This window comes from Akebia trifoliata, chromosome 13 (genome assembly GCF_017979445.1).
Source record: "Akebia trifoliata isolate Shusen 1 chromosome 13, ASM1797944v1, whole genome shotgun sequence".
Classification (NCBI taxonomy): Eukaryota; Viridiplantae; Streptophyta; class Magnoliopsida; order Ranunculales; family Lardizabalaceae; genus Akebia; species Akebia trifoliata.
The window spans coordinates 8,723,188-8,736,675 of record NC_141387.1 but is presented as its reverse complement, the minus strand read 5'-3'; the positions used below and the strand labels follow the sequence as shown (position 1 = coordinate 8,736,675).

Here is a 13,488-nt window from a genome sequence, read left to right as displayed (position 1 = left end):
CCTTTAACGGTATTTTTGAAGATACTTTCAATGATCACTGAGGGCCCAACTTTGCAAAGGACTTCCAAGAATGTTTTGAGGAGCTCACAATGCATCTCTTCTAATTTTTACTGTGATTGTTTTGACCAAGTCGTCTATATTACGATAGGTGGTTGAAAGTCCTAGGTCGACCCTGTGTTACACATACCCGTCCTCTACTTTCATTGATCTTGAAAACGATTGATTTGCAGAGGCTGGTTTATCTTGGCCATGGCTAAATCAGCATTGTGACTTTTTGGCGCCATGAACCTTTGGCACAACACCGAAGATAATAATAGTGCAAATATTGCTTGACAGCTTGAGTCAAGGTTGTCCCATGACCCTTCATCACCTTATGTTTCAGCACCATGGTTTTTTCTGTAGGTTGATGCTGCAAAATTTTGGGGTATTATTCCAAATGTGGGTTTTACAAGTTTTTGGATGCATAAAACGTTGAACAAATAGTTCGTGACTATTGGGCATTGTTACATTTGTGCAACATGTTATTCATCTGTGTGCATCTATCAATTGTAGCATAGGCGTAAATTTCTTTAAAGAGAGTAACATTGTCATCACACTTATTTTCCTTTCGAAAGATTAATGAAACGTCCATCAAGCAATCAGATTTGAATGTAGCCTACATGGAACAAAATCAGACACACCCAACATCCCCTATTGGTACTTAACAAGAGATGTTGATTGGTGGAATGGTATAGGATTTATATAATAAACTAGTGGCAATTGTTTTATATGCCGCTTCTGTTAGGTGACCGCCATCCCAGTTGGCATTCAATGATGGGTCTTCACAGACTGTTGAACCTCTATTTCCACACAAAACTGATGAATTGAAATTATATGGACCTCCCCCTCCACAACAAGCTGTAAGTGCCCCCTTTGAAAAGCCTGAAACCATAAAAAATGATGTGATCATCCACTTTTGAGTCATTGAGTACTTAGTGTTGAAAGCCCAATCAGGGCCCTTTATAAATTATCTTAAAGAGGTCACATTATTTAATAGGAGACTCCATTTGAAAAGGCCATATTATGGTGATCCACAATGATTATAGAAAAACACCCATGCATTATAATAACCATTTAGGCCCATCATCAAATCCAATAAACTTTTCGCTCTTCCTTCACTAGTCCAACATAGGGTGCAACTTGGTCCGGTTCAAGCCGAGAACCAATAGTTTTGGGGTGGTTTGGTTCAATTTCAAACAAGTTGCAGTTTAGTTCTGGATTACGAAAAATGGAGAATCGATCAATTTTATTCGGTTCTCGGACCAAGCATGTATAGAACCGCACCCTTATGCAATAAATAAAGGGTGGTGTTCGAAGGTCTTAAAGAGAGCCAAACATTTTTTCAATCTATGGGTTAGAAATTTCAAAATGAGCTGATGTTTTTGTGAGGGTGATCTCTATGATGAGCACAAATCATCCTCATAAAAAATCAGCCCATTCCGAAACTTCTAACCCCATCAAAAGTAGTTTACAAAAATAGGATGGTCCACGATTGGTCAAATTGTAAATTAGGGTTAGAACTTTCGGAATAAGCTGATTTTTGGTGATGATGATCTCTTCACCCTAGAAATCATCCTCATAAAAGTCCGTTAACAGTTGAGAATCTGAGGAAGAGGGGATTATTGTTGGTCTCTCAATGTGTATTGTGCTGTAACGATGTGGAGGATAACATCTTTTTTTCAAGTGTAGATACTCTAGTGCAACTTGGAAAATTGTGTTGAACTGGGCTGGACTACTTAGACAGACGGTGGGTAGTATTGAAGATGAAGCTGATTTTGTTCGTGACCAAGCGCACATTTCGAGTGTGTGGAGCCTTATGTTTTGCTCAACCATTTATCATCTTTGGCGTGAGAGGAATCGACGAATTTTCGAGAAGAGGGAAGTCACTGTGCAGCAACTTTGCCAAATGATTATGGATGATGAATGTGGAAAGCTTGAAGGTATAAGGACGCCTATAATAGCTACTTTTCATTTGGTCCAGTTATGGGGCTGTAATGGAGAGACGGTTGTTAAAGAAAACAGAGAGGTTGATGGAATCCTCCTCCAATGGGTGTGGTCTAGATGAATACTGATGACTCGTTGCCAGAGAATGGTGCTGGAATTGGATTCATCGCAAGGAATGAGAGTGGAGAATTGTTGATTGCTGAGTTTGGTCCTTCAATGCATACATATATCATAACCATAGAGATGGAGGCCATTCTTCATGATTTGAATCATTTGCTGATGAGAGGTTACTTGGATGTAATTGTCAACTCAGATTCGTTACTTATGGTTCAACGGATCAAGGAAGAATGAAATACGCCATGGAGAGTTATTAATATGCTCAAAGAGATCAAATTTGCTATGCGTGGCTTTAATTCAATTGAGTTGGAGTTTTCGTGGCGAGAATCTAACAAAGTTGCTAATTGGTTAGCTAGGAGTGGAGCAGTTCATGAAAATTTAAGTTTTTTTTATTCTTCGAATGTTCCTGTGGATCTGTATAATATCCTCTTGGAGGATTTGAATGCTTGTTTTTTTCAGCATTAGTCTTTTAATTAATATATCACGGTGGGGCCCTTCATAGCCTCAGCTTATCGATCAAATATATATATATATATAGGGTCCCGTTCGGCACCCTAAGTTTTACCACACATTTTAACAAATGCGTTTTGTCCTACATGGGTTAGAAGTTTCGGAATGGGCTGATTTTTGGTGAGGATGATCTCTATGGTGAGGAGATCATCCTCACCAAAAATCAGCTCATTCCAAAACTTCTAACCCCATCAAAAACGATTTACAAAAAATGGACGGTCCACGATTTTTCAACTTGTAAACATGGGGCTAAACATTTCGGAATGGGCTGATTTTTGGGGAGGAGGATCTTCTAATCATAGAGATCATTCTCACCAAAACTCAGCCCATTCCAAAATTTCTAACCCATGTAGGAGAAAAAACGTTTGTTAAAGTGTGTGGTAAAACTTAGGGTGCTGAACATTTCCCATATATACATTCTCACCAAAACTCAGCCCATTCCAAAACTTCTAACCCATGTAGGAGAAAAAACGTTTGTTAAAGTGTGTGGTAAAACTTAGGGTGCTGAACATTTCCCATATATATATATGGGAAATGTTCAGCACCCTAAGTTTTACCACACACTTTAACAAACGTTTTTTCTCCTACATGGGTTAGAAGTTTTGGAATGGGCTGAGTTTTGGTGAGAATGATCTCTATGATTAGAAGATCCTCCTCCCCAAAAATCAGCCCATTCCGAAATGTTTAGCCCCATGTTTACAAGTTGAAAAATGGTGGACCGTCCATTTTTTGTAAATCGTTTTTGATGGGGTTAGAAGTTTTGGAATGAGCTGATTTTTGGTGAGGATGATCTCCTCACCATAGAGATCATCCTCACCAAAAATCAGCCCATTCCGAAACTTCTAACCCATGTAGGACAAAACACGTTTGTTAAAGTGTGTGGTAAAGCTTAGGGTGCTGAACGGGACCCTATATATATATATATGTATATATATGGGAAATGTTCAGCAACAAACATTTTGACAAACATTTTGGCAAAACATTTTTCAAAACATGGGTTGCAGGTTTTGGAATGGGCTGATTTTGGTGAGGATGATCTCTATGGTGAGGAGATCATCATCACCAAAAATCAGCCCATTCCAAAACTTCTAACCGATCAAAAATGGTTTATAAAAAATGGACGGTCCACGATTTTTCAACCTGTAAACATGGGGCTAGAAGTTTTGGAATGGGCTGATTTTTGGTGAGGATGATCTCCTCACCGTAGAGATCATCCTCACCAAAAATCAGCTCATTCCAAAACCTCTAACCCATGTTTTGAAAAATGTTTTGCCAAAATGTTTGTCAAAATGTTTGTTGCTGAAAGGGACCCTATATATATATATTTCATCCTCATGAAAATTAGCTCACTCCAAAACTTCTAATCTCTATTTTGAAAAATGTTTGGCTCTCTTTAGAGCCTCCAAACGCTTCCCATAAATAAATATATATGTATATAATAATTATTATGAATTATTTTAGGAGTTGGGACATAAATTAATGATCTTTTATGGTTAAACTAATGACTTCTTTTGGATAGATTAGTGATTTATTATATGAAATTTTTTATTTATTATATGTTTGTTTTTTCGTTAAAAATGTTCCTTACAATTTATAGAATATTGGCAATCCATAGAACCCAACAGAACCAAACCAAACCAAGTTTCACCCCTAATCCTTCAATCAAAAGTCAATTTGATTGATGATTTTCTGACCATTTAATCAGTATAGAAATTTATCTTTCCTAAATCCTCAATTAAAACAACAACTCTCGATAACATCACATAATTTCTTAATTGAATAATTAAAAAAATATCTCTCAAACGAAGGTTGGAGTACGCACCGAATTGAATTGGAGAGCGATAAAAGTGCATGGCTGCAGTGTAGTAATCAGCATAGATGATGATGGTATGAGGATGTAGCTTTCGCAATCTACCCAACTCCTTCTTAAGTAGACTGTTGTGATACTTGGAAAATTCGTTTAACCATTTCAAACAACCCGTTTTTGGGTTGTAGAGTTCCTTTTTAAGGCTTTGAAATTTTGTGAGAAATACTGCAGAGCATCCAAATGGAAAACCTCCCGCAACCATGAACGTCTGGGCCCCTTGTTTGATCAATTTCTTTTTACAAGAAGAAGAAGATGACATCAATGGAGATTATGAGTAACGATGCCTTAAATCTCATATCCAACAACTAATGTATATGTATATATAGATTCATTTTAATGTTTTCATTTAATTTAGAATAAATTTTTTGATTCATAACAATGATCCAGTTTGGTAATTTCGTTTACCAGTTCCTTACGATTGTTTTGTACTGATTTAGTATTCTTTTTAAAAACACTAATAAAAATTCTTAGATTGGTAGGAAATGATCCTCAGTAAAGTTAATTATATAGGTTTAATATCAACTAGCAAATGGCATGTGCAAAGTCACATTTACTACAAAAAAATATTAAAATTTATGCATGATTAAAAAATTTTATAATTATCTTAAAAAAATTTAAAAAGATTTCAACTAGATAATTTAATTTTATATCATATTTTATCATGTAATATATTAGGGTTTTTTTTTTTTAAGATTCAAAATGTGGGGGCTTTTTATGGAAAATAAATTTATTGCATGTTGAACCACTTTTACTAGCCTTCTAGCAATATAAGAGTAAACATTTTCTATTTGTATAATGTATACTTTGAAGCATCTTATTTTCCCCCTAAGCAAACAAAGATATATTGATAAAGAAAAAAACATTTACAAAGGGAATTCCCTTAGTATACAAATCTGGATATTCTTTTTGAAATGTTTGACCTCATGTCGATCTCTAAAGATAATGTATCCAGAGGAAACATCTTTCCATCTCAGCCCTTAGCTCGATGAAGAGTGATGTTTGATACTAGAGTTCTTAAAGAAATATAATTTCCAAATGTGACAATAATGGACAACAATGTGGGCAAACTGTATGGTATATAAAACAATCAGATGTTTTATATGTACATGACACAACAACATTTTATTTATATCAATTTTGCTTTTGTGCTCACCTGGATTGCTTTGGATATAACATTGATGACTGAGGGTACAAAGGTCCGAACCTCTTCAAAACTCATTCTGTTAAGAGCATAGTAGTAATCGTTTACCCCAATCTCTCCGACAACAAATAGGGATCTACTGAAGAAGTCTCTGCAATCTATAAATTACAGAATCTTAAACATAAAAAACTTACAAAGACAAAGTTCAAGAGGAATGAAAATTTTGTTGATATAAGATTTTAAACATGCTTAATCAACCTAAAAGTATTGGGTTCTGTCTTGAATTCAAGGAGCCAATACAAGAGCTGGAGATCACAAGTACCCCCAACGTAATCCACAAACTCTTAAGGCAGTCTATGTGGGAAATGTATAACAAATATGAATCATTGAAGTGGAACTAAGAAAGAGTCTATAAACTGACACAACCATTACATGATTAACATGATCAAAATGATAAACTTTAGCTGATTTACCTTGAAATATCTTGTTTTGTAATGAATGTAACCTCATATAGTTGATATTCAAACCTAAATAACATACGTGTGTGTGCTCTCTCTAATAGAGATAAGGTGTATAGATTATAATAATGTGCATGAGATACACTATATCAATGCTATATTGTATCCCATCACATATCTTGAAGATATTAGATTTCCATAAAATAGGAGAGAGATGGAGAGCGAAAATCCTTTGAGCATAGGATCTCGCTTCTTTGCGGAAGTAGTAGCCAAATCAAGAGAGAACATAGAGGGAGATCCTCCTTCGAAGGATGAGTCTCCTCCGAGATCTTTGAAGAAGCCATCACTTTGGCTTGGAGAACCTTCTATCTCATTCTTGGATGAAGATGTGAATGCTGGATCGGAGAAATTTAAGTTTGCTCTTATAGTAAAGTTTGCCAGGCCAAAAAATGGTGGAAAGCAATTTCGTTCAGGCTTGGAAAGCATAAGAAAGCTAGTTCGATCATGGAAGCTTGCTGGGACTTGTGAAGCTTCAAGGCTGGATTTTCGTCATATTCTCCTTAATTTTTCTATTGAATCAAACATGATTTCATTATGGGGTTATTAAACTACATTCATTCCGATGTGTGGGAATTCGCATCTACTAAATCAAAAGGTGGAACTCTCTACTTTGTCATTTTCATGGATGATTTTTCAAAAAAGTTTAGGTCTACTTTATGAAAGAGAAATCCGAAGTCTTTGCCAAGTTTGTGAAATGAAAAGTTGAAGTAGAAAATCAAATGAGGAGAAAGATCAAATATTTAAGAAGTGACAATAGAAGTAAGTACAAAGATGGCAAGTTCTTGAAGTTTTGCAAAGAAAAAAAGGCATCACAAGGCATTTCACTATGAAGAAAAATCCTCAACAAAATAGCGTGGCTTAGATGATGAATAGAACTCTCATTGAAATGGAAAGATGCATGAGACAACATGTGGGGTTGGTCTAACTATTTTGGGTAGAATCGGTTAACCATGCTCGTTGTTTGGTTAATCGATCACCATCAAAGTTACTTGAGTTTAAATGTGCCGAAGAAGTATAGTTGGGCAAAGAAGTTGACTATTCTACATTGAAGGTGTTCAAATGCAAAACATATATTCTCATTCCTAGTGATAATAAAAATACGTTGTAATCAAAGCCACTTGAGTGCATCTTCCTCGGATTTAAGAAGGGAGTAAAAGGATTCAAACTTTGGGATCCGATAAAAAAGAAGAAAATCCTTAATAGAGATGTGATTTTTGATGAAAGTTCCATAACATAAGGAGAATTCAGGAAAGATGATGGTGAGAAGTCGGTTGTTGGTGACAAGGTAGTTGTTACCGAAATTCCTATTTTACCACCGTGAAGATCACAAAGGAAGTACCTCAAATTCAATTTGAGGATGGTAATACATTTGATAGGGAAGAACAACTAGAGAGGGTTCATGATGAGCCTTCTAGCATAGCACACATGAAAGGTTAAGGAGGATCATCAATCACCTCAAAGGTTTGGATGAAAGGACGAGTATATTTTGCACTAGTGGCAAATGGGGGAGATCGCACTAAGCTGGTTAAAAGGGACAAGTTTGAGCATTGCTTGAAATTACTTAATCTCATTACTTATTTAGATTAGAGGGCACCTCCCTACGGTGTTGGAGATAAGAGATTTCTCATCAAGGTGGAGGTGCTATAAACACATTGAGATTTCCATGTTTCCGAAGATTGAGGAGTTTTTTCGCTAAGGTGGAGATTGTTGAAGTATGGCTCAAAATTAATTAGGCTTGGTTCAAGTGTGTGTGTATTTTTAGGTCAGTCCAAGGTAATTTGGGTAAGAGAGTAGAGAAAAAAAGAAAACCTAGAAAGGAGAGGTTGAGAGGTTTGGAAAGACTAAGATATAGAAGAAGGTGAAGCAAAATAATAGAGGTATTTCCTTGTATTGATTTGCCTCATTTTTTTTATAGTGAAATCGAGCTCTAACGCTCATACCTCCATAGATGTAACCTTTGGTGAACCATGTAAAATGTCATGTTGTGAGTATTGTATTCTTAGTCTTTCTTTGTGTGGTTGTTTATCTTCTTTGTATTTGCTACTATCAGTTGGGTTTGTCCTTCCTTGCCATTATTAAACAAGGTCTTTGAAGGTATTGCATATAAGGTATTTGGTGAAATACCTAATAGGTATTTGATTAAATTACGAAATGAGTTTCACAAAGATGTTCACATACACAACACTTTTCCCTTTACATACTATCATCTATCTATCATTGTGTTTCAATGCAATCGTGTTGTGATCCAATATCAGTTGAACAATCATAATGAATGCCTTTTCGAATTGATGCCAATGATCACATTCAACCCAAGCATTCAAGAGTTAGGAAGGATTGTTGTGTAATTATATCAGCTAAATGGATCAGTCATGTCATTGATCCAACCAATTCAGTGGTTAGTCGAATCCTTGGTCCAACCAATTCAATCCGACGGGTTCATCCAATTTTTATAGAAATTGGATTTTGTAATTGACTCGACCAGTGAAGGCGGGAGGGAGGGGGGGTTGGAGTTGCTTTCCTTCAATTCTGAGTTATTTAGACACCCCCGTTAACTTTTTTGTCGGTTGCATGAGATACCTCCTTTGTTAAAGCTAATGACATGCCCTTTGACAATGTTGCCCGCCCCCTTTCCATCCATTTATTCACTCCCAATCCCTTAAGGTTTTTGGGAAATTTGACACCCCTCTAAGCTTAGGTGATTTGTCACCACTCAATAATAAATTAGTTTTAATTTATTTAATTTCATTCTCAATATATGCATCATTTTGAGTATAACTTTAATCCCTTATAGGAAATCCTATATTTTTCTATAAAAAGATCTTATCATATTCTATTTCAAAAACTACTATCTTGATCTTTAGATTTGAGGATTAAACTAGAATAAGTTTAAGGTAGAAAGTTATGGCAAAAAATTTTAACCAAGAGGATGGCCTCTTAACTTGTGTCTTCTCATGATATAAATGCCCTTTTCTTCAACATCTAACAAGAACCCTTGAATTTTCTCCCCGAAATCAGTCATCTTCAATTTATTCAACCTTACCATTAATTATAGTTTCCAATCCCCCCTCCTCACATACACAAACCTTGGCTCTGCCCTATCTTCGTTCTGCCCCTTTTTGTGGGTTTGGTTCCAACCAGTCCAACCGATCATCCTTTATGGGTTTCAAAACATTGCGACCAACAATATATCATGAATAATGCTGAAGTGACCTCAGGCTGGAACCTCATATCACACTACTTGACATGAAAGTGGATAGGAACCATAGATGCTTTCCATACACTTTCAAATCAAGAAGTGCCATATGAGATTCTAGCCTAAGGTCACTCCGGCACGACTCATGTATCATTTACATACTAGAAGAGGATATTGTGCTTAATTGCCCTGATTAATTTTAAGATAAATAAACTAATCCATAGGGTTCTTAATGAATCCAAAAAGCAAAGATTTTAGATATTATTGCCTTCTTTAACTTAATCAATTATTCTTGAGTATGCAAACTAACTTCTCTATACTGTATGCTTCAAAACCTTGAATCTATTCCTCATTAATGCCTAAGTCAATATCTCCATTTAGGAAAGTTCTTATTGAATCCATTTGGTGAAACTCCAAGTCATATTATGTCACCATCCCTGGTATAATTATCATTGTTTTAATGAGAAAGTTGGAGTACATAGTACCTGATGATGAGTTGCACAGAGAAGGGATAAGTTGTTTGAACCAACCAAGTTGAACGTTCAAAGAGTAGATTGCAAAGGGATTGCTCATATTTTTGTTCTTAAAGAATCCATCATCTAAAGCTGTAGCTCCTGTGACAGCAAAATTGGCTCCTTGCCTCAAATCTTGGTCTTTCGTGCGTGCCAAATATGGAGGTAACAATGGAACTCCGAGAGATTGGGCTGTATTCACATCACCACCATTTATTTTCATTAAAACAATGATATAAGTTAGTTGATGTGGAAGATCTTAACAATGTCGATAGGAAAATTATTGGACAAAATATAGAGGACAAGTAAGAAGTCAAAATTATTGTGGCATAGACATTTTTAAAATGGATCACGTTCCAATATTGACTCATGAAGAATGACACCTGATCCTAACCATGTAAACACAAAATCCAAGATATTTATCTTTGGGATACATATACTCAAGATATGTCTTATCAGGATAAGTAGAAAATTTTGATATTTAAATTTCATGTTTGCATGGTCTGGATCATGTGCTTTTTCAGGTAGTTCATCAATTTAGAAGATATGAGATTATAACCTAATTTAGAAGATATGAGATTATAACCTAATTTAGAAGATAAGGATATCTTTATATGTAATGAAGTTTTTATATCAAACAAATACCTTTTATATTTATTTATTGAGTAGGTATCCATTGACTCATGAAGAATGATTCATGAGTCGTGAGAAAACAAATGATCCCAATCATTTAGATACAAAATTCAATAATCGAAACATATGCATATCTTGGTAACACATATGTCTTGGATATACTTATTACAAGAATAAATTTCAACCATTGACTTTAATGTTTAAATGGTTGGGATCATGTGTTTCTTCCCTAAGTACTCATTCTTCATGAGCCAAGGGCTGTTGGGATCATTCCTTCTTGCAACTCACCAAATCATGTGATAAAATCATAGCACACATTCCAAACTATTTACACAGTTGGGATAAAAGAGGTTTTAAGGTGAAGTACCAACTTTGCTCCTAACTTTAAAGAAACAAGCATAAGGAATATTTTGGATATTTTAGTGTAAATGCAAACTGGGTAATTTTTTTATCTCTGTCCATGAGTTGGTAAATTCCTCTATTTCTACCATACATTTTAAAACTTGACTCTTCTCATATGTCCAATTAGATGAGTCAACTCAAATTACTTACGAATCTCAAACAAATATATTAAATTTTAACATATTTTTGATATTTTATAATTGAAACTTATAATCCATCGAATTGCTGAGTGGATCAACCATCGAGTTAGTAAAATAGAGCTTACCAATCACCACAACCATCAAGTTTGGAAGACTCAGAGAGTTTTAAAGCTATGTTCCTAATTAAAATCTAGGGTAATTTAGATGTAGAGAGATTCTATTACTATACCAACTTGATGGGGAAGGGGTCATTTCAAGGACTCAAATTCATTTGCCATTTTATTTTTTCTGGGATTTTTTTTACAGTATGTTAAAAAATGGGGTGTAGGGAGGGAGTGGGGGTGGGGAAGGGTTCATCCCTAAAATTATTGTTGCATGATTTTTAAAAGTATAAAAAAAAAAAATTTGGACAATTAAAGTAGATTCGTTTTTTCAAATTGAATGGAATTAATGTATTTATTTGATCCATTCATCTGAGACAACTCCCTAAGTCTTTGAGTTGAACCGAACATGAACGTTTCAATTGGCATTAAAATGAATACTAAAATAAAAATTAAATTATAAACTCTTCTTCAAATACTTAGCTCTGAAAATAAAAATTAAACTATAAAATAAATAATTTTTAATGACTTGAAATTTATAATGTGTGAATAAACGTACCAATGAAATCGATAATCAAACGGCCATCGGAGCATCGACCAGTAGGATGATGAAAATAAGTCATTCCATAAGGATATCGGCCTTTGTTGGAAGGATTATCGCCTTCTAAGTAGAGTAAATTCCCTGTGTCAGCAAGTGAATCACCAAAGCTGAAGATGGAGGTGTAGCAACACAACACTGGACCAGCAGTGTTGGCTAACAATACAATAAGAAACTTAAGCAGAGTATACAAAGCCATGGGAATTAAGAACACAGAAAGGAGGAAGCATCCAGTGTTTGTGTCTTCTGTTGAAATCAGATGTAAAAGATAAGAAAATTTTGAACACTTCATGAACCTAATAGGGTAGAGCATGGTTTTTAAACTCGGTATTTCGTATCGTCTCGTTCACCTCAGATACCGAGTTGACTCGGACGATACGTCTCGTCGAGTCGAGTCGTCTCGTTCGACATTGAAACAATGGTTTTTGACCATTTAAAAAATCTGAAAAATTCAGGAAAATTTCAGAATTGATTCCTATTAAAAAATAAACCCCAAAAAAATATAAAATTAAAAAAAATTCATAATATACATATCAAAATAAATAAATTAAATATTTACATTGTTACGTTATTTCATTTTCATTGCACAAGTGCACTAAACTTGTTTTCCAAACACAATATTTAAAGAGCACCAAACTTATCATCAAAAATATCAATTAAAACACTAATTTCAATTTATAAAAATCAGTATTATAAAAATTGGATCGACCCTTATTGGAATTGGTTTTTATTCGATTTCAATATGATCCAAATATGTTTCAATTGATTTTCATCATATTATAAGTATGATTTGACATATAAAATACAAAGAAGCAACATTCCAAAAAATAAAATACAAAGAAACTTCACAATTATGTAACACAATTGACCTACTTTCTCACATTTTATCGGATAGGGATACGATTGATCCATATTCCATCTGATAGGTTACTGCATTAAATTCTTATCGGATCTAATTTTTATTGGAACCCAAATCTTTAATCCATGTATGAAATTATCTAATAGGCACAAATTGGATTTTGGATCCATTGACAGCTAAACTATTTTTAGAACCCTAATCTTCAATCGAGATATGAAATTATCGAATTTGAATGGATCGGATTTTGAACCCATTGATTACCTTACTATTGAGGGGATCATAGTAATTTATGATCCTAAGTATTCAATTACATCAGTAATTAGCAGTTGAGAAGTATCCTATATTTGCGATTTAGGAAAATGGCCCACAATTTAACGGTGTTGATTCAATGTGCATCATTGGTCCATCACTAATTTCAAAAATATTCGGTAAAACTCGGTTAACTCAGACGAGATTTTGAAAATCTCGTCCGATACAACTCGTTTGTCACGCTAGTTAACGTAAAATCTGTAATATCTTGTATATCTCGTTCGTATCGTCCGAGTTTTACGAAAATATCGTCCGAGACGACTCGCATATCTCACGATACACGGTCATCTCATGACTCATTGTGAGTTGATCTCGTTAGACTGTGATACCGAGTTAACTCGGGCGATATGTCTCGGTCTCAGACGAGTTTAAAAACCATGGGGTAGAGAGAGAGAGGTTACATCGATTAACTAATATGTTACAAATGTAATTGTTAATTTAAAAATCTTAATTAACTTAAATCTCTCCTAACCTCTTCATCAATAGTTCAAAAAGTAACATAAAAAATGGAAAAATCAAATAAATTATTGTGGGGAAAGAATGCAACGCTGTACTCTTTACAATTGGCCTACTAAAACAAAATAAAGCAGCCAGACCTTTTAGGA

General features: G+C 34.7%; 1 protein-coding gene across 1 annotated transcript; it reads right to left on the bottom strand.

Moving 5' to 3' along the window:
- Positions 1 to 546: 546 nt before the first annotated feature.
- LOC147387713 (GDSL esterase/lipase At1g31550-like) lies at positions 547 to 11,994 on the bottom strand. The gene is made up of 5 exons (XM_086421051.1): positions 11,677 to 11,994; positions 9,815 to 10,033; positions 5,631 to 5,776; positions 4,433 to 4,709; positions 547 to 921 (listed from the first exon to the last, which is right to left on the bottom strand). The coding sequence occupies exons 1-5, from the start codon at positions 11,912 to 11,914 to the stop codon at positions 701 to 703; spliced, it is 1,101 nt and encodes a 366-aa protein (XP_086277177.1). The 5' UTR covers positions 11,915 to 11,994; the 3' UTR covers positions 547 to 700.
- Between the last annotated feature and the right edge of the window lie 1,494 nt (positions 11,995 to 13,488).

Coding starts and splice junctions, on each gene's coding strand:
- LOC147387713 (XM_086421051.1), bottom strand. CDS start 11,914: ATGGCTTTGTATACTCTGCTTAAGTTTCTTATTGTATTGTTAGCCAAC. Junction 5,777..9,814: donor TCTGTGCAACTCATCATCAG/GTACTATGTACT, acceptor TGTAATTTATAG/ATTGCAGAGACTTCTTCAGT. Junction 922..4,432: donor TCGCTCTCCAATTCAATTCG/GTGCGTACTCCA, acceptor TTATGGTTTCAG/GCTTTTCAAAGGGGGCACTT.